A 20,670-nucleotide genomic window follows, 5' to 3' on the forward strand; every position below is an offset into this window, starting at 1 on the left:
AAAAGCTGACATCTTGGCTGAATGGCCTTCTGTTCTGTACTGCTGTACAGTTCTTGAAGAGAGTTGAATTGAAATACAACAGCTTACAGTGACAGAATATATTGGAGCATTTATGCATGGTTTCATGATGTGCAAAATCAGCATTTTTAAAATATTTATTTACAGGATAATAGGCATCATTGGCCAGGACATCATTTATTGCCCTAACCTAATTACCCAGAGGATAGTTAAGAGTCAACCACATTGATGTGGGTCTAGAGTCACATGGAGTTGAGAGTGTGGTGCTGGAAAAGCACAGCAGGTCGGGCAGGAGATTCGATGTTTCGAGCATAAGCTCTTCATCAGGAGTTCTGACGAAGGGCTTATGCCCGAAACATTGATATCCCTGCTCCTCGGATGCTGCCTGACCTGCTGTACTTTTCCAGCACCACACTCTCGGCTCTGATCTCCAGCATCTGCAGTCCTGCCTTTCTCCTAGAGTCACATGGAAGCAAGACTGGCTAAGGACAGATTTCTTTCCTTGAAGAGAATTAGTGAACCAGATGGATTTTTAATGACAATTTATGGTTTCATGGTCATCATTCGACTCTTAGAGTCATAGAGTCATATAGCATGGAAACAGACTCTTCGGTCCAACCAGTCCATGCCAACCATAATCCCAAATTAAACTAGTCCCACCTCCTGCATTTGGCCCATTTCCCTCCTTAATCCCAGATATTTGTGAATTCAAATTGTAACATCTGGGAATTTGAATCCGGGTTCTCAGAACATCACCTGGGTCTCTGGATTAATAGCCTTGTCATTGCCTCTCCATTTTTGGAGATGCAAAAATCAAAGGTTTTGCCCCTTCCAGTAGAAGCAGACAAAAAAAAGACTTGCATTTGCACAAAGATTTCCATGTTCCAAAGTACTTGAGAGCCAATTATGTACTTCTGGGGTTTTGAATGTTGTCATACAGGAAGCACTGCAGCCAATTTGTTACAAATAGACCAGATTCATCAGATTTATTTCGTTGTTGTTGCGTGAGGGATAAATATTGGTCCGAATACCAGCAAGAATCTCCTGCACGTCTCTGAGTTATGACATGGGATCTTCCAGCAGCCCTTTGACAGAGCAGATCAGAGCTCGGGGATTAACGTTGCATCGAAACATCCACACTCCCTCAGTACTGCAGTACAGCGTCAGGCTGGACTTTTAACACATTGGAATGAGACTGGAATCCCACCATCTCATAATTTAAGAGGGATGCCCACTGTGTCGCACTGCTACAGTTACCACTCTTTCAGCACTTTTCAGTCAAATCTTTAAGGGTAAGTGATGGATGAAATGATGTAACCTGCACAGACTGGGGCGAAGGGTATGAAACAACTGAGTAGTAATCTGAATTGCATCAAACGGCAACGCAGGGGACCCCATTTAAGGCAAGTGAAGATAAATATCTTCTCATCAGGTTCTGAGTTTTTGGGACTCTCTTCCCCAGAAAGAGATGGAGGCAGGATTATTTAACATCTTTTAAAGACAGAGGTAGATAGAGTTTTGACTAACAAGCAAGTCCAAGGTTAGTGGGACACTTGGTGGGGGGGAAGCAGGAAAGTGGAGTCGATGTCACAATCGCATCCTATTGGCTGGTGAAGCAGGGTTGTAGGGCCGAATGGCCTACCTCTCCTCTTAATTTGTTTGTTTGTACTAAAATAATGAACTGGTATGGTAGCTGTGTACCAGAACGATCTGTCATAGTTGTTCCTCTCAAAATACGGGACATTGGCTCATTCATCTTGCTTTGACCTGAAGGGGCCAGCGAGGGACCCAGAACAAAGTCTGAAAAGTCCCAGATTTCAGTACAAGAGGCCAGAGATTTGGAAGGATTATTGAAGTATTGAGCTAAGCGAGGTTCAAAGAATGGTGACAAGAGTTGATCGGGTTTGACAGTAAGAAACTATTTCAGAACAAGGGGACACAGAACTAAAACAAAGAGGAGAAATCAGCTTTTTTTCTTCCCAGATGTGGGGAATCAGGAGCTCTCCGTCTCTCCTCCCCGACAAAAAGCTGGGTGGGGGATTGTGGGCTATTGAAAACTGAGATTGGTAAGTTTTGGGTAGGGTGTGGGGATTAAGGGTTATGGAAGCATCGTGGTTAATTGGAGATAAGATACAGATCAGATATGACTGCTTTGGAAAACATCTCACTGAACACAAAGGCGTTGAAGCATCCTTATTGCTCCGAATAACACAAGCCTTGTAAGAATACATAAGAATATAATTGCTAAACCTCCCACCCTCCTCAACCCTATTAAACCCCTAGACAACCAGCTCAGGCAGCGTGCGTTTGTGTGTGTCTCTCTGTGTCTGTGTGTGTGTGTTTGTCTGTGTGCGTGTGTCTGTGTGTGTCTGTCTGTGTGCATGTTTCTGTGTGTGTCTGTGTGTGTGTATGTGTGTGTGTGTCTGTATGTATGTATGTATATATGTGTGTGTCTGTGTATATATGTATATGTGTATGTGTGTGTATGTATATGTGTGGGGAGGTGGGGTTGGCTCATTGGCTGCTTGCTTTATTTACAGAGGAGACCGTGACAACATCTCAACAGGTTGTATGCCTCGGCCGAACATATGCTGGAAACTCCGGTTCCTGATTGATAGTCCTGAGGGAGCATTGTGAGTACCACCATCTGTCTTACACATTCCAGGATCCCGTCTCGGAATCTCCGGTGGTTATGAAACATTAGCATAAATCCAATCGATGAGCCTGGTCACCCGCGTGTAGACACCGTAGTATTCTGGCCGGCCACAGCCGTAACCAAAGCTGACGATTCCGGCCAGGAACCACCGCCCGCTTGCCTCTTCACAGACCAGCGGCCCTCCAGAGTCACCCTGTTGACAAAGAGGAAGGTCATCAATTGGAATTATCGCTGTTTCAATTTTGTGAACACAAGCATTGAGGGACTGGGTGAGATGGGGGAGGCAGTGCTATCATTGCTGGGCAGTTAATCCAGAAGCAGCAATTGCTGGAAAAATCTCAGTAGGTCAGGCAGCATCTGTGGAGAGAAATCAGAGTTCACTGGACCCCAAACATTAACTCTCCACAAATGCTGCTAACAATTTGTGTTTTTGTTCCTGATTCACAGCTTCCGCAGTTCTTTCGGTTTCTGTTAATCCAGAGACCCAGATAATGTTCTGGGGACCTAGGTTCAAGTCCCACCATGGCTGATGGTGGAATTTTTTTTCTAACGTTACAGCACAGTACAGGCCCTTCAGCCCTCAATGTTGCGCCGCCCTGTCATACTAATCTGAAGCCTATCTAACCTACACTATTCCATGTACGTCCATATACTTGTCCAATGATGACTTAAATGCACTTAAAATTGGCGAATCTACTACCGTTGCAGGCAAAGCATTCCATTCCCTTACTACTCTGAGTAAAGAAACTACCTCTGACATCTGTCTTATATCTATCTCCCCTCACTTTAAAGTTGTGTCCACTCGTGTTTGCCGTCCCCATACTTGGAAAAAGGCTCTCCCTGTCCCCCCTATCTAACCCTCTGATTATCTTGTATGTCTCTATTAAGTCACCTTTCAACCTTTTTCTCTCTAATGAAAACAGCCTCAAGGCCCTCAGCCTTTCCTCGTAAGACATTGCTTCCATACCAGGCAACATCCTAGTAAATCTCCTCTGCACCCTTTCCAAAGCTTCCACATCCTTCTTATAATGCGGTGACCAGAACTGTACACAATACTCCAAGTTCAATTTTTAAAAACCTGGACTTAAGTGTCTAATGATGACAATGAAACTATTGTTGATTGTTGGAAAAACACCCATCTGGTTCACTAGTGTCCTTACCTGGTCTAGCCTACATGTGACTCCAGACTCATAGCAATGTGGGTGACACTCAACTGTCCTCTGGACAATAAATGCTGACCGAGCTAGCAATGCCCTTATCCCGTGATTGGGAGAAGACTTGTGTGGAACATAACTACTAGAATGGACCGGTTGGGCCAAATGGTCTGTTTTTGTGTCATACTTTTGTTGTTTTTAATCCCTTGTTTCCCTTCTCTCTGTTCATTCCTTCACCTCCATTTGTGGATTGGTGCTGGCTCACAATTCCATTGTTGCTGTTGGTGTTCTCGTGCCTCGTCTGAGCAGCATCATGATGAGATATTGCACCAACCAATTAGAACACTCAAGAAGTCCAACGCCATCCTGGGAAAAGCTGCCCACTTGATTGGCATCCATCCATCCACTCACTTTCAACATTCACCAATCCACAGTGACATCCATAAGTTGCATTGCAACAACTCTCCAAAGGTCCGTTGTCAGCATTTTCCACCTCTACTATCCTTTGACCTCTATCCCCCTAGAAGGACAAGGGCAGCAGATACATGGGAACACCACAATATTACAAGTTCCTTTGAGGAGGGGGTGGCATTATGGTACCTAGGCTAATGTTCTGGTAACATGGGTTTAGAATCCCATCATGGAGGTTAGCGCAATTTGGATCAATGGAAATATAGAATTAAAGGTTAGCCGAAAGACAGTTGTTATTAAAAACTCACTGGTCCACTGATGTCCTTTAGGGAAGGAAATCTGCCATCCTTACCTGGTCTGGCCCTACATGTGACTTCAGACCCACAGTAATGTGGTTGACTCTGAACTCTCTGAAAAAGCAAGCCACTGAGTTCAAGGGCACTTTGGGATGGGCAAAAACACTGGCCTTACCAGAAATTCCACATTAGTGGGGAGGTGATGGCCTAGTGGTATTATCACTGGGCTATTCACCCAGAGAGTCAAAAGGTGTGGTGCTGGAAAAGCACAGCCGGTCAGGTAGCATCCGAGGAGCAGAAGAATCGACGTTTTGAGCATAAGCTCTTCATCAGGAATGAGGAGGGGCCCAAGGGGGCTGAGGGATAAATGGGAGGGTGGTGGGGTTGGGGCGGGGGAAGGTAGTTGGGAATGCAATAGGTAGATGAAGGTGAGGGTGAAGGTGATAGGTCAGAGAGGAGGTTAGAGGGGATAGGTGGGAAGGGAGATGGACAGGTAGGACAGTGCCGAGTTGGAGGATTGGATCTGGGTATAGAATGGGGGGAGGGGAGATGAGGAAACTGGTGAAATCCACATTGGTCTCATATGGGGGGAGGGTCTCAAGATGGAAGATGAGGCGTTTTTCCTCCAGGCATTGGGTGGTTAGAGTTTGGCAGTGGAGGAGACCCAGGACTTGCATGTCCTTGGCGGAGTGGGAGGGCGAGTTGAAGTGTTCGGCCACAAGGCGGTGGGGTTGATTTGTGCATGTGCTCCAGAGATGTTCTCTGAAATGTTCTGCAAGTTGGTGTCCTGTCTCCCCAATATGGAGGAGACCACTTTGGGAGCAACGGATACAGTACATGACATGTGTGGAAGTACAGGTAAACCTCTGTCAGATGTGGAAGGATCCTTTGGGTCCTTTGATGGAGTTTGGAGGGGTGGGCGGGGAAGTGTGGGTGCAGGTTTTGTACTTCTCGGGAGGAGCAGGTGCCAGGAGTGGAGGGTGGGTTGGTGGGGGACATAGACGTCACAAGGGAGCTGCAGAGGGAATGGTCTCCATGGAATGCAGATGGAGTGGGGAGGGAAATCTATCCCTGTTTGTAGGTGGCGGAAATGGCAGAGGACAATGCATTGTAATCAGAGGTTGGTGGGGTGGAAAGTGAAGACCAGGGGAAGGGGGATTCTGTCCTTATTACAATTGGAGGTGGGATTCAAGGGCAGAGGTGTGGGAAGTGGAGGAGGTGCACTGGAGAGGGTAGCGTTGACCACATGGGAGTAGAAATTGCAGTCCCTGAAGAAGGAGGCCATCTGGGATGCTCTATGGTGGAATTGGTCTTCCCGGGAGCAGATAATAGACAATAGGTGCAAGAGTAGGCCATTCTGCCCTTCGAGCCAGCGCCACCATTCATTACGATCATGGCTGATCATCCTCAATCAGTATCCTGTTCCTGCCTTATCCCCATCACCCTTGATTCCACTATCCTTAAGAGCTCTATCCATCTCTTTCTTGAAAGTATCCAGAGACTTGGCCTCTACAGCCTTCTGGAGCAGAGCATTCCACACAGCCACCACTCTCTCCTCAACTCTGTTCTAAGTGGCCTACCCTTATTTTTAAACTGTGTCCTCTGGTTCAGGACTCACCCATCAGCGGAAACATGTTTCCTGCCTCCAGAGTGTCCAATCCTTTAATAATTCTTAAACGTTTCAATCAGATCTCCTTTCAGCCTTCTAAACTCAAGTGTATACAAGCCCAGTCGCTCCAATCTTTCAGCGTAAGATAGTCCCGCCATTCCAGGAATTGACTTCGTGAACCTACGCTGCACTCCCTCAATAGCCAGAATGTCTTTCCTCAAATTTGGAGACCAAAACTGCACACAATATTCCAGGTCGGTCTCACCAGGGCCTTGTACAGCTGCAAAAGGACCTCTTTGCTTCTATACTCAATTCCTCTTGTTATGAAGGCCAGCATACGGTGGAGGTGGAGGAATTGGGAGTAAGAGATCGCGTTTTTACAGGAGACAGGGTGGGAGGTGGTGTAGTCCAAGTAGCTGGTCAGTGTTGGTGGGTTTGAAGTAGATATCTATGTTGAATCAGTCACCAGAAATGGAGATGGAGAGGTCCAGGAAGAGGAGGGAGGTATCCTAGATGGTCCAGGTGAAGTTGAGTTCAGGGTGGAAGGTGTTCGCGAAATTGATGGACTGTTCAATCTCCTCTTGGGAGCACGAGGTGGTGCACATACAGTCATCGATGCTGTGGAGGAAATGGTGGAGAGTGGTGTCGGTGTAACTGCGGAAGATGGACTCTTCCACGTACCCGACGAAGAGGCAGGCATAGCTGACATCCATGTGGTTGCCTATGGCTACCCCTTAGGTCTAGAGGAAGTGGGAGGATTCGAAGGAGAAATTATTGAGGGTGAGGACCAGTTCAGCCAATCGAATGAGTGTGTCAGTGGAAGGGTACTGGTTGGGTTGGCAGGAGAGGAAGAAATGAAGGGCTGGGAGGCCTTCGTCATGGTGGATGGAGGTGTACAAGGACTGGATGTCCATGGTGAAGATGAGACATTGGGGGCTTTGGAAACAAAAGTGATGGAGAGGAGGTGGAGGGTGTGGGTGGTGTCCTGAATGTACATGGGGGTACCCAGATAATGACCTGGGTTCAAATCCCACCAAAGCAGCTGAAGGAATTTGAATTCAATAAAAGTCTGTAATTAAGTGTCCAATGATGACCATGAAATCATTGATGATTGTCTGGAAAAAGCCCATCTGGTTCACTAATGCCCATCAGGGAAGAAAACTGCCATCCTTACCTTGCCTGGCCTTCATGTGACCTAACTTGCGTTATAAGGAGAGGTTGGATAGGCTGGGACTTCTTTTCTCCTGGAGCGTAGGTGGTTGAAGGGTGACTTTATAAAGGTCTATAACACCATGAGAAGCATCGATAGGGTAGATAGTCAACAGTTTTTCCCCATGGTAGGGCAGTCTAAGACTAGAGGGTATGGGTTTAAGGAGAGAGGGGAGAGATCGAAAAGGTCCAGAGGGGCAATGTTTTCACACAGAGGCTGGGGACTGTCTGGAGCAGGCTGTCAGGCATAGTGGTGGAGGCAAAGTGTTTTTCAGTTAAGTAACACCTAGACAGGTACATGGATGGGATAGGTATGGAGGGATATGGGCCAAACACAGGCAAATGGGACTAGATTCATTGTGAAAATGGGCGCACAGACAGTTTGGGCCGAAGGGCCTGTTTCTATACTGTAGACCCCTATGACTTTTTATGACTGCCCTTTGGGATGGAAAGTAAATACTAGCAATGCCCTCATCCCATGAATTAATAAAAAACAGGCTTCCCATTAACAAATTTAAAAATAAAGGCCATCCCATCCGAACTTGGAAGTATATCACCGTTGGAGCATCTCGTGTTTGCAGGTCTGTACAGTCTCGCTGCTCCCAATCCCTATCTCTCCCTGTCCCCATCTACTCCAGCCCCAAACCCTCTGTGAACTCCATGCTGCCCTCATTCTGGCCTGTCGCTCAACCCCATTCTCATCACTCCACCATTTGTGGCCAATCCTTTGGCTGGCGAGGCCAGAAACATTGGAATTTCTACAGCGAAGCTCTCTCCTCCTTCAAGATGCTCTTTGATCGATCTTTGGTCACCTGACCTTATGTATCTCATTACAAACCTCAGTGTCAAGTTTTTATAAATCATAGAATGCCTACAGTGTGGAAACAGGCCATTTGGCCCGACAAGTCCATACCGACCCTCCGAATGGTATCCCACCCAGACCCATTCCCCGACCCTATTACATTTTACATTTCCCCTGACTAATGCACCTAACCTGCACATCCCTGAACATGATGCGACAATTTAGAATGGCCAATCCACCCTAACCTGTACATCTTTGGACTGTGGGAGGAAACCGGAGCACCCAGAGGAAACCCCAGGAAGAATGTGCAAACTCCACACAGACAGTTGCCTGGGGGTGGAATCAAACCTGGGTCCCTGGCGCTGTGAGGCAGCAGTGCTAACCACTGAGCCACTATGCCACCCCAAGTTATGTGACATGACTCAAAGTCAGAGTCGTACGCACAAAAACAGACCCTTTGGTCCAACCAGTCCATGCTGACCATAACCTCAAACTAGACTAGTCCCACCTGCCGACTCCTGGCCCACATCCCTCCAAACCTTTCCTATTCATTTAGGACATTTTACCACATTGAAGGTACTATATCAGTGCAAAGTTGCTGCTTATACAAAAATTCAAACAACAGGTGGATGCTGGAAGTCTGAAACAAAAACAAATAGTTGGAGAAACTCAGCAGGTCTGGCAACATCTGTGGAGAGAGAAATCAGGGTCAAGGCATTGGGTCCAGCGACCCTTCCTGAGAACTAACTGTAGCTCAGAAAAGGTTGGTACATATGCTGAAGGTGGAGTGGGAGGGGTGGGGGGGGAGGGGGGGGGGGAGTAGGAATAAACATTTGGTGAAGGTGGAACCCAGAGAGAGAACAACAGTTAGGCAGACAAAGCTAAAGTTCAGCCTGGGGAAATGAATTAGGAGAAAGCGAGGACAGCAGATGCTGGAGATCAGAGTCGAGAGTGTGGTGCTGGAAAAGCACAGCCAGTCAGGCAGCATCCGAGGAGGAGAGTCAACTTTCTGAACATAAGCTCTTCATCAGGCCACATTCCTGATGAAGAGGTTATGCTCCAAACGTTGACTGTCCCACTCCTCGGATGCTGCCTGACCAGCTGTGCTTTTCCAGCAGCACACTCTTTGACTTGGGGGGATGAATAGCTGCTAATGGAGACCATTACGGATGGCAATCGCTTGGTTGTGGTAGCAGCCTACTTGATGTCAAGGCCTAGTGTGTGGGGATTGGGGGAAAGACATGGGAGAAGGGTGCCTCAGGCTCGAAAGTTATTGAACTTGATATTGAGTCCTCAACATCCAAGTTTGGTTAGCTCAGTTGGCTGGATGGCTGTTTTGCCACACAGAGGGATGTCAAAAGTGCAGGCTTAATTCCTACCTCAACTGAGGCAGCTATGAAGGTCCATCTCCTCAATCTTGCCCCTTTGCCTGTATCCCTGAGGTTATCCCTCATGGTATCTCTCAGGTTAAACTCACCATCAGTTATCTCTCTCCAATGGGAGAGTGGGATGATGGGAACTTTACATTTTCTTTGGACTTTGAGCAGCATTGGATCATTGTCTATGTTAAAACAGTGACCTGAATTTCCAAAATACTTCTGTGATTGACTGTGAAGCAATCTTCAAGACCTTGAGGGTGTATGAGGTGTGACACAAACACAAGTTTCGTAGAATCCCTACAGTGTGGAGGCAGACCATTCGGCCCATCGGGTCCACACCAACCCTCCAAAGAGCATCCCACCCAGACCCAGCCTGAATTTCCCATGGCTAACCCACCTACCCTGCACACTGTGGGACAATGTAGTATGGCCAATCCACCTAATATGCACACCTTTGGACTGTGGGAGGAAACCCACGCAGACTCAGAGGGAATGTGCAAGCTCCAGACAGCCCTAATGCTGTGAGGCAGCAGTGTTAACTGCTGAGCCACCCTTTCCTTCATTTGCCTAGAGAAAATAATGGATGAGCTGAAGTCTGTTACTAATCAGTATCCTCAATATGCAGAGGCCAGGCGAGAGACACTGAGTTGCTGTTTGCGACCGGCAGACCCTGACCTGATAGTTGATCCCTCTGTAAGCCCATCACAGCCAAGGCTGACCCGCTTGGTACAGAACTGGAGAGTGTCCTGGGCACTCTCGGTAGCTCTGCTTTCTGTTCAACATTCACTCAACCTCCCTCATCGCAAGAAAGGAGGATCGAAGTCAGACAGAGAAGTTGAAGTACAGTAAACATTTTGTTATCCGACACCTACGGCACCAGAAGTGGGCTGATAGATCAAATGAGCGGCACGGTGGCACAGTGGTTAGCACTGCTGCCTCCCAGCGCCAGAGACCTGGGTTCAATTCCCGCCTTAGGCGACTCTGTGGAGTTTGCACATTCTCCCCGTGTCTACATGGGTTTGATCCGGTTTCCTCCCACAATCCAAAAATGTGCAGCTTAGGTGGATTGGCCATGCTAAATTGCCCGTAGTGTTAGGTAAAGGGGTAAATGTAGGGGAATGGGTCTGGGTGGGTTATGCTTTGGCGGGTCGGTGTGGATTTGTTAGGCCAAAGGGCCTGTTTCCACCTTGTAAATAATCTAATCCCAGATAATCAAGAGGTCCACATAATCAATGTTAAAGTACACACTAAGTAATGCAGGCAGTCCACACATCTCTGTTATACTTTATTTGCAGCACAAATCATTTTGCCTTAAATAAAACTTACCGTTAGAGAGCCTTCTCACTCGCACCCTCAACTGACTAAAAACCGAAAGAACTGCGCATGCTGGAAATCAGAAACAAAACCAGAAATTGTTGGAAAAGCTCAGCAGGTCTGGCAGCACCGGTGGAGAGAAATCAGAGTTACCGTTTCAGGTCAAGTGACCCTTCCTCAGAACAATCTGGACCCAAAATGTTAACTCTGATTTCTCTCCACCGATGCTGCCAGACCTGCTGAGCTTTTCCAGCAATTTCTATTTTTTCCTCTCAACTGGCTACTCTGAGATCACGGTATTTGAGGAGGAATTGAATTGAAATTGAATCAACTGTTGATATTCCATGTGGCCATTCGATTGAACAACTACATTTACATTGAGGTGAATATATTTTAAAAAACTACAGTAACTGGACAGAATAATACTGTAAACATCACGATAACATTTATCGGTTTATGTTAGTTCATAAGGTGCCAGTTAAAACAAAGTTTGCCATATTATAATAAAACAAAGGAACATCCTTTTCTGTCTGAGGGACATAAAGTCCTAGTAGGAGTGATGGGGGAAGTAGGTGTTGGCATGGGGACACACGAGTGGCTACTTAGCCTGCAGTAATTTCCAAAAATGTTCACAAGTTTAGGTGGAGCAGGCATGGTTACCAGACAGTCCAATGCTGGTCTTATCCAATATCTCCAGTCCCATAGAGTTTAGTGGATGGTAACCAGTAACAAAAATGGTGTCTGGTTATCCTATCCCTAATCTAGTTAGGTTAAGACCTAATGTCATTAAGCACCTCGACTGAATTTGGTGAACTTAGATTCACAAAGTTTTAAGGAGGTCCTTCAGCCCATTGTGGAAGAGATAGTCTCCCTTACTCCTACTCTTGAAGATTGCTCCTTTTTCAAATATTGGAGCTTATCACTGAATCTATTTTGACCACTCCTTTAGGCCATTCCAAACGACAACTCACAACAAAGTGGGTGGGGGGATGTATGGCCTAATGGTATTATTGCTGGACTGTTTCATAGATTCATACAGCCCTTCAGCCCAACAAGTCTGTACTGGCATAACTACCCCAAAAATCCCAATTTCCTGTGCTGGTCCCATACCCTTGAATGTTGTGATATGTGAAGTGCTCATCCATGAAGTGGGCGGCACGGTGGCACAGTGGTTAGCACTGCTGCCTCACAGCGCCGGAGACCCGGGTTCAATTCCCGCCTCAGGCGACTGACTGTGTGGAGTTTGCACGTTCTCCCCGTGTCTGCGTGGGTTTCCTCCGGGTGCTCCGGTTTCCTCCCACAGTCCAAAGATGTGCAGGTCAGGTGAATTGGCTATGCTAAATTGCCTGTAGTGTTAGGTAAGGGGTAGATGTAGATGTAGGGGTATGGGTGGATTACGCTTCGGCGGGGCGGTGTGGACTTGTTGGGCCGAAGGGCCTGTTTCCACACTGTAAGTAATCTAATCTAAAGGTTGGAAGGTTTCCAGCCTCCACTACCTTCCCAGGCAGTGCTTTCCAGGTTCCCACCACCCACTGAACTTTTCTCCTCTGAATCTCCTACCTTAAAACTATTGACCTCTCAACCAAGGGGAACAGTTGCTCTCTACTCACCCTGAGAGCAATTGTATACACTTCATGTCGCCCTCAGTCTTCTCTGCTCTTAAGAAAACAATCCAAGCCTATTCAGTCTCTCCTTATAGCTTAATAACTCCATCCCAGGCAACATCCTGATGAACCTCCTCTGCACCCCCTCTAGTGCTTTCATATCCTTCCTGTAGTGAGTGACCAGAGCTTCACACAGTACTCCAGCTGGGGCCTGAGCAACACTTGTACAACTCCAACATTATCTCCATGCTCTTATACTCTATGCCTCAACTGGTCAAAGCAAGTGTCCCATCTGCCTTCCTAATTATCCTATTCACATGCAGTGCTGACTTCAGAGATCTAGGTTCTGGGGATCTGGGTTTGAATTCCATAGTGGAATTAAACATCTAATGATGACCATAAATCCATTTCTGATCATCAGGGGGAATTCCTATCTGGTTCACTAATGTCCTTTAGGGAAGGAAATCTGCCATCCTTACCTGGTCTGGCTTACATGTGACTCCAGACCCACAGCTAATATGGTTGACTCTTACCTGCCCTCTGGGCAATCAGGAATGGGCAATAAATACTGGCAAGTGATGGTCTCATCTTGTGAACGAATGAAAAGAGCTTGGTGAGTCAGCCCTCTGGATTATATGTCAAAAAGGGTGGTGCTGGAAAAGCACAGCTGGCCAGGCAGCATCTGAGGAGCAGGAGAGTTGACGTTTCAGACTGAAGGAGAGCTTATGCTCGAAACGTCGACTCTCCTGCTCCTCGGATGCTGCCTGACCAGCTGTGCTTTTCCAGCATCACCCTTTTTGACTCTGATCTCCAGCATCTGCAGTCCTCACCTTCTTCCTCTGGATTACATGCCAAATATTTTCAATCTATCCCCTCTGGTCTCTGACTCTCCCAATCACTGAACCATCACTTCCTCTGGTCCTTCCCCCCCCCCAGCTGTCCTCCACTGTTTGCCTGCTGTCCACCACCCCGAACTGCATTGCGTAGGGCTAAGAAAATTCAAGCTTACAGATTCAGTCAGCTTTTCAGCCTTGCTGATCTTTCATTTTGTTCAAAGACAGAGACAAGGCACAATACCTGACAGGAATCCTTCTTTCCCTCAGGATAGCCAGCGCAGATCATCCTGGGTGTGATGGTGTAGGAATACGCTTTATTGCAGGTAGACTGATCAACTAGCTTGATGTCGACTTTCTGGAGAACATTTGCTACAGAACCTACAAGAAATAGAGAAATGGTCATCTTCGATTCTTATTACTGAGTGCAGCCTCCCGTCTTCCCCATGTCTGTAACAATCCAGAATCACGGCCATTGCTATAGTAATACAAAAAAATTTAATTAGAAATTTACATTCAGAAGAATATTCAATCCAGTGAGCTTTTCCCACCCAATACGTCTAATCTGTATCTTCTTCTGTCACCTGTCTTTCTTTTGTTCTTTAATTTGATGCTTGTGTTAGAGGCAAAGCCAGCATCTGTTACTCATTCCTCATTGACATTGAGAATGTAGTGGAGTGTTGCCTTCTTAGATTAGATTAGTGTGAAAACAGTCCGTTCGGCCAACAGTCCACACCAACCCTCTGAAGAGTACCCACCCAGGCCCATTCCCCTCTGACTAATGCACCTAACACTATGGGGCAATTTATTATGGCCAATTCGCCCTGACCTGCACATCTTTGGACTGTGGGAGGAAACCGGAGAAAACCCACACAGACACGGGGAGAATGTGCAAACTCCACACAGTCACCCGAGGCAGGAATTGAAGGTGGGACCCTGGTGCTATGAGGCAGCAGTGCTAACCACTGAGCCACTGTGCCGCCAAAAAGCCACTATCAGCAATCCAAGGGGAGCATGGTGGCTCAGTGGTTAGCACTGCTGCCTCACAGCGCCAGGAACCTGGGTTCAATTCCACCTTTGGGTGACTGTCTGTTCGGGTTTCCTCTGGGCGCTCTGGTTTACTCCCACAGTCCAAAGATGTGTGGGTTAGGTGGATTGGACATGCTAAATTACCAAGGGAAACAGCGGCTCTCTACTCACCCTGACAATACCTCTCACAATCGTGTACACTTCATGTCCTTCTCTGTCTAAAGAAAACAATCCAAGCCTATTCAAACTCTCCTTATCGCTTAATTACTCCATCCCAGGCAACATCCCGACGAACCTCCTCTGCACCCCCTCTAGTGCTGTCACATCCTTCCTGTCGTGAGGTGACCAGAACTTCACACAGTACTCCAGCTGGGGCCTGAGCAACACTTATACAACTCCAACATTATCTCTGTGCTCTTATACTCTATGCCTCGACTGATCAAAGCAAGTGTCCCATCTGCCTTCCTAATTATCCTATTCACGTGCAGTGTTGACTTCAGAGATCTAGGTTCTGGGAACATGGTTTAAGTTGCACAGTGGAATTTGAATTCAATAAAGAAATCTGGAATTAAACATCTAATGACGACCATAAATCTATTGCTGATCGTCATGGGGAAATCCCATCGGGTTCACTAATGTCCTTTAGGGAAGGAAATCAGATTGTTTATGAAGAGTTTATGCTTGAAATGTCGACTCTCTTGCTCCTCGGATGCTGCCTGACCGGCTGTGTTTTTCCAGCACCACCCTTTTTGACTCTGATCTCCAGCATCTGCAGTCCACACTTTCTCCATGCTAAATTACCCATAGTGTCCAGGCCTGTGTAAGACAGGTGGATTAGCCATGGGAAGTGCAGGGTTACAGGGATCGGGTAGGGGCAGGTCTAGGTGGGCTGCCCTTTGTAGGGTTGGTTGGACTCGATAGGCTGAATGGCCTGCTTCCACACTGTATAGATTCTATGATGGCCATCAACAGGTCGAGGCAGTGGGCCATGGAGGGGGCCGTTAGGGCCGACTGCTTGCCCCTCTTCCGGGGTTACGTTAGAGCCCGGGTGTCCTTGGAGAAAGAGCATGCGGTGTCCACCAACACCCTGGAGTTGTTCAGGGAGAGGTGGGCGCCGCAGGGAGTGGAGTGTATTATTTCCCCCTCCAACTCTATTTTGATTTAGTCCCTACCCTCCCCTTCACTGTTTTGATCACACAGCATTGCCCTTTGATGTGAAGGGCAGTGCTTGTCACTGGCCACTTGGCTGTTTTCCTATCTTCCTGGTGGTGGAAATGTGAATAAAGATTCGTGCACCTTGTGTCTTTCACTGTGTCTCACACCTGCACACACACAACATGGGTGCTGGGGAAAAAATAAGCACTACCGCAGTTAGGCGGGACTGTGGGGGTTAATTTTAAAAAAAAAGAAAAAGAAAACAATATAGATTCTATGATCTGATGTAAGTATATCTACAATGGTGTTAGAAAGAGAGTTTCAGGATTTTGACCTACTGACACTGAAGGAATGGTGATATATTTTTGAGTCAAGATTACAAGTGGCTTGAAAGGGAATTTGCAGGAGGTGGTGTTCCCCATGTATCTGTTGCCCTTGTTCTTCCAGGTGGTGGAGCTCATGGGTTTGGAAGGTGCAGTCTGAGAAGCATTGGGGAGTTGCTGCAGAGCATCTTTGAAGGTAGCACACACTGCTGCTCCTGAGCATCGGTGGTGGTGGGAGTGGATATTGATTGTGGTGGAGGGATTGCTCATTAAGCAGATTGCTTTGTCTGGAATAGTGTCAGGGTTTTGAGTGTTATGGGTTCCATATCTCCTTAAAAAAGCTCTAACTAAGAAAAATCAAATTAAAATGAGATCTATTTAAAACCCATCAGTCAAATTTTCAATTGACTCCAATCTCAACAGCTTTTCAGAGAGCAGAGGTTTGAGATTTCCATGCTCTTTGCTATGAGGAAGTACTTTCTGACATTAACCCTTAATGCTCTGACTCTAAATTCAAGCGTTGATCTCTTTGTTCCAGACCTTCTCAACCAGAGGTAATTGTTCCTCTCTTTGTCCTCTGTATCAAATAATTCTTACTTGGTAACTCCATACCCACAGTGTTGTGGTCAATTCTTAACTACCCTCTGGGCAATTAGAGATGGGTAATAAATACTGGCCTGGCCAGCAACATCCACATCCTGTGACAGAGTTTAAAAAAAAATATCATGCTATTGAACACCATAAATAGATCATGATTTGGAGACGCTGGTGTGACTCAGGTCATTCTAAAAGATGAGAGACTTAACAAACAATCCGGGTCTTTTTCCAATCTATAATTTCAGTTATATCACACTGTAAACTTTTGCTATAAATTCTGTGTCTTACAATCTTATTCTCCACAATCACCTATGAAAGAGCAGCGCTCCGAAAGCTAGTGCTTCCAAATAAACCTATTGGACTATAACTTGGTGTGTGATTTTAAACCTTAAATAGATCACCCCTTGATTTTCTGTACAATCACCCTCATAACATATTTGGGCGGCACGGTGGCTCAGTGGTTAGCACTGCTGCCTCACAGCACCAGAGTCCCAGGTCCGATTTCAGCCTCTGTGTGGATTTTGCACATTCTCCCCGTGTCTGCGTGGGTTTGCTCTGGATTCCTCCCACAGTCCAAAGATGTGCAGGTCAGGTGCATTGGCCATGCTAAATTGCCCATAGTGTTAGGTACATTAGTCAGAGGGAAATGGGTTTGGGTGGGTTACTCTTCGGAGGGTCAGGTGTGGACTGGTTGGGCCGAAGGGCCTGTTTCCACACTGCAGGGAATCTAATCTAATCTAATTTAGCATCTTTAGTTACAGAAGAGGAGCTGGCAGAGCAGCAGCAATCTCACTAGCCTAGTAACCAAACTACTGTCCTAAGGTTACTGGACTTTAACACCTTTACTCTGTTTTTCTCCCCAAAGATGCTGTGTTTCTCTGGCACCTCCTGTTTTTGTTCCAGATCGCCAGTGTTCACAGCTCTTTGTTTTATTTCAGTGCCCTGAGGACACTGTATTTAAGCACAATTACTTCAAAAATCCGCAGTCAAAAGTTGCTGACCGGGATAATTTCGCCATCTGGTTCACTACTGGTCCTCCAAAGGAGGAACTCCGCTGTCCGTACCTGGTCTTGTCTCTCTGTGATCCTGACCTGCCATCTGGCAGGGCAAACTATTCCATTCAAGGGCAAATAGGGATGGACAACAAGAGCCATCCTTTGCAGTGGTACTTCAGCCCCACGAAGGAATGCTGCGCCCTTTCCAAGGTCAAAATAGTGTTAAGTCCCTTCAGGGAGGTCAACTAGATGAAGGTCTGAGGCCTAGATTGTTTGTGAGTTTGGATTGATGGGAAGAACATAGAGTCATAGAATCATTCGGCACAGAAATAGACCCTTCAGTCTAATCGGTCCATAATCCCAAACTAAACTAGTCCCATCTGCCTATGCTTCACCCATATCCCTCCAAACCTTTCCTATCCACGTACTTATCCAAATGTCTTTTAAACGTTGCAAATGTACCTGCATCCACCACTTCCTCTGGAAGTTCATTCCACATATGAACCACTCTGTGTAAAAATGTTGCCTCTCGGATCCTTTTTAAATCTTCCTCCTTTCATCTTAAAATTATAGCCCCTAGTCTTGAAATCCCCAACGGAAAAGACACTTGCCATTCACCTTATCTATGTCCCTCATGATTTTATAAACTTCTATATGGATACCTCTTCACCTCCTACGCTCCAGTGAAAAATGTCCAGGCCTATCCAGCCTCTCCTCATAACTCAAACCCTCCATTCCTGGCAACATCCAGGGAAATCTCTTCTGAACCCTCATCAGCCTAATAGTATCCTCCCTATAACAGGTTGGCATGCCCTAAATTGGCAACCTCTGGTTGACTGGAAACGTGCAGTGGTTGACAGCAGTGGTCTCTGGCACTAAGTCCACCCAACGATAATTTCTTTCCTGGTATGAGCCGTTAATTTGCAAGTCTGTTCTCTTGGGTACTGATGTGACAGCCTTCTTTGTAAGTACAGGAGGGTCGGTATCTTTTGTTCCCTGGATAATGTTTATCTCCCAACCAACACAAGTGAAATAACACCTTATCTGTCATTATCACTTTGCTGCCTGAGGGACTTTGCTGGGCACAAGTTGATGATCAGGCATTTATTGCAACACAACACGAATTGCATTTCAAAACACTTTATTGGTTGCCGAGTACTATGCACCTGCCAAAGGTTGCGAGAAGTGCTAAATTTGAGTCTTTTTTAAAAGGTTCGAAACCATGCCAATTTAACGCAGTAAGATAAATGAAGGATCCAACTGTAGTAAATCTGCTTGGAAGCAGGATGAAGAACGGAAATGCGAGCAACAGCACCAGAGCTCGTTATAGACTGGGAATTACCCAGCTGTAAAGTCATAGAGATGTACAGCACGGAAACAGACCCTCTGGTCCAACTCTTCCATGCCGACCAGATATCCTAACCTAATCTCGTCCCATTTGCCAGCACTTGGCCCATATCCCTCCAAACCCCTCCTATTCATATACCCATCCAGATGCCTTTTAAATGTTGCAATTGTACCAGCCTCCACCACTTCCTCTGGCAGCTCATTCCATGCACACAGCACCTTCTATGTGAAAAAATTGCCCCTTAGGTCCTGTTTAAATCTTTCCCCCTCACCTAAATCTTTAGTTCTGGACTCCCCCATCCCAGGGAAAAAAACCTTGTCTATTTACCCTATCCATGCCCCTCATGAGTTTATAAACATCTACAAGGTCACCCCTCAGCCTCCGACGCTCAAGGGAAAACAGCCCCAGCCTATTCAGCCTCTCTCTGTAGCTCAAACCCTCCAACCCTGGCAACAGCCTTGTAAATCATTTCTGAACTCTTTCAAGTTTCATACAATCTTTGCGATAGGAAGGAGACCAGAATTGCACACAATATTCCAAAAGTAGCCTAACCAATGTCCTCACAGTTTCAACATGACCTCCAAACTCCTGTACTCAATGCTCTGACCGACAAAGGAAAGCACGCCAAACGCCTTCTTCACTATCCTATCTACCTATGACTTTACTTTCAAGGAGCTATGAACCTGCCCTCCACGATCTCTTGTTCAGCAACATTCCCTAGGACCTTACCATTAAGTGTATAAATCCTGCTCTGATTTGCCTTTCCAAAATGCAGCACCTCACATTTATCTAAACTAAACTCAGTCTGCCACTCCTCGGCCCATTGGCCCACCTGATTAAGATCCCATTGTGCTCTGAGGTAACCTTCCTAGCTGTCCACTACACCTCCATTTTTGGTGTCATCTGCAAACCTACTAATCATATCTCCTATGTTCACATCCAAATCATTTCTATAAATAATTAAAATGCTGATGGACCCAGCACCGATCCTTGTGGCACATCAGTGGTCACAGGCCTCCAGTCTTAAAAGCAATCCTCCAGAACTACCCTGTGTCTTCTACCTTTGAGCCAGTTCTGTATCCAAATGGCTAGTTCTCCCTGTATTCCATGTGACTGAAGCTTGTTAACCAATCTACCATGAGGAACCTTGTTGAATGCCTTACTGAAGTGCATGCAGATCATGTCCACCGCTCTGCCCTCATCAAACCTCATTGTTACTTCTTCAAAAAACTCAATCACGTTAGTGAGACATGGTTTCCCACGCACAAAGCCAAAATATTTGGCTTTAATGCTTGCTGTTTGCCCATTGCCACCTGCTCTCCTTATTACTTGGAAGCCGTGTCTTTGCAAGTTGTTCACGGACAATGGAGCAGTTAAACTACAGACAACAATACTATAATATAGTGTGTATACCAATATTGACCTTCCAGACCGTAGGGCCGCTCTCTTCTTAGAGAGAGATGATTCTCAGTGGCTCAGTGGTGAGCACTGCTGCTTCACAGCACCATGGACCTAGGTTCGATTCCAGCCTCTGGTGACTGTCTGTATGGAATTTTCATATTCTCCCTGTGTCTGCGTGGGTTTCTGTTGCATGCTCCAATTTCCTTGTACAGCCCAAAGATGGGCAGGTTAGGTGGATTGACTGTGCTAAAGTGTCCAGGCTATGTGGATTAGCCATAGGAATTGCAGGTTTACAGGAATAGAGTGGGGGTGGAGCTGTAATTGGGTGGAATGCTCTTGGGATGGTTGATGTGGACTCAATGGGCCGAATAGTCGATGGGGTTCTATGATGACTGGTGGTGGCTTAACCTGAGGGTCACCACCCCTCAGGTAAGTGGAGAGGTTGAAAAGGAGACAATCCTTCAAATTTATTTCAGCCGATGCAAGGATCGAATCCACGCTGTTGGTATCACACTGCAGCGCAATCCAACCCACTCA

The 20,670-nt window shown here is 46.5% G+C and overlaps 1 protein-coding gene across 1 annotated transcript in view; it reads right to left on the reverse strand.

The window, feature by feature from the left end:
* Window positions 1–373: 373 nt before the first annotated feature.
* tmprss6 (transmembrane serine protease 6) overlaps window positions 374–20,670 on the reverse strand; it is a 90,200-nt gene continuing 69,903 nt past the window's right edge. Inside the window, exons 17-18 of the mRNA XM_072588639.1 lie at window positions 13,530–13,666; window positions 374–2,867 (exon numbers count right to left, since the gene is read on the reverse strand). Coding sequence (XP_072444740.1) covers window positions 2,709–2,867; window positions 13,530–13,666 — 296 coding nt within the window. The 3' untranslated portion in view covers window positions 374–2,708. The remainder of the gene's footprint in view (window positions 2,868–13,529; window positions 13,667–20,670) is intronic.

Source organism: Chiloscyllium punctatum, chromosome 18, assembly GCF_047496795.1.
Source record: "Chiloscyllium punctatum isolate Juve2018m chromosome 18, sChiPun1.3, whole genome shotgun sequence".
NCBI lineage: Eukaryota > Metazoa > Chordata > Chondrichthyes > Orectolobiformes > Hemiscylliidae > Chiloscyllium > Chiloscyllium punctatum.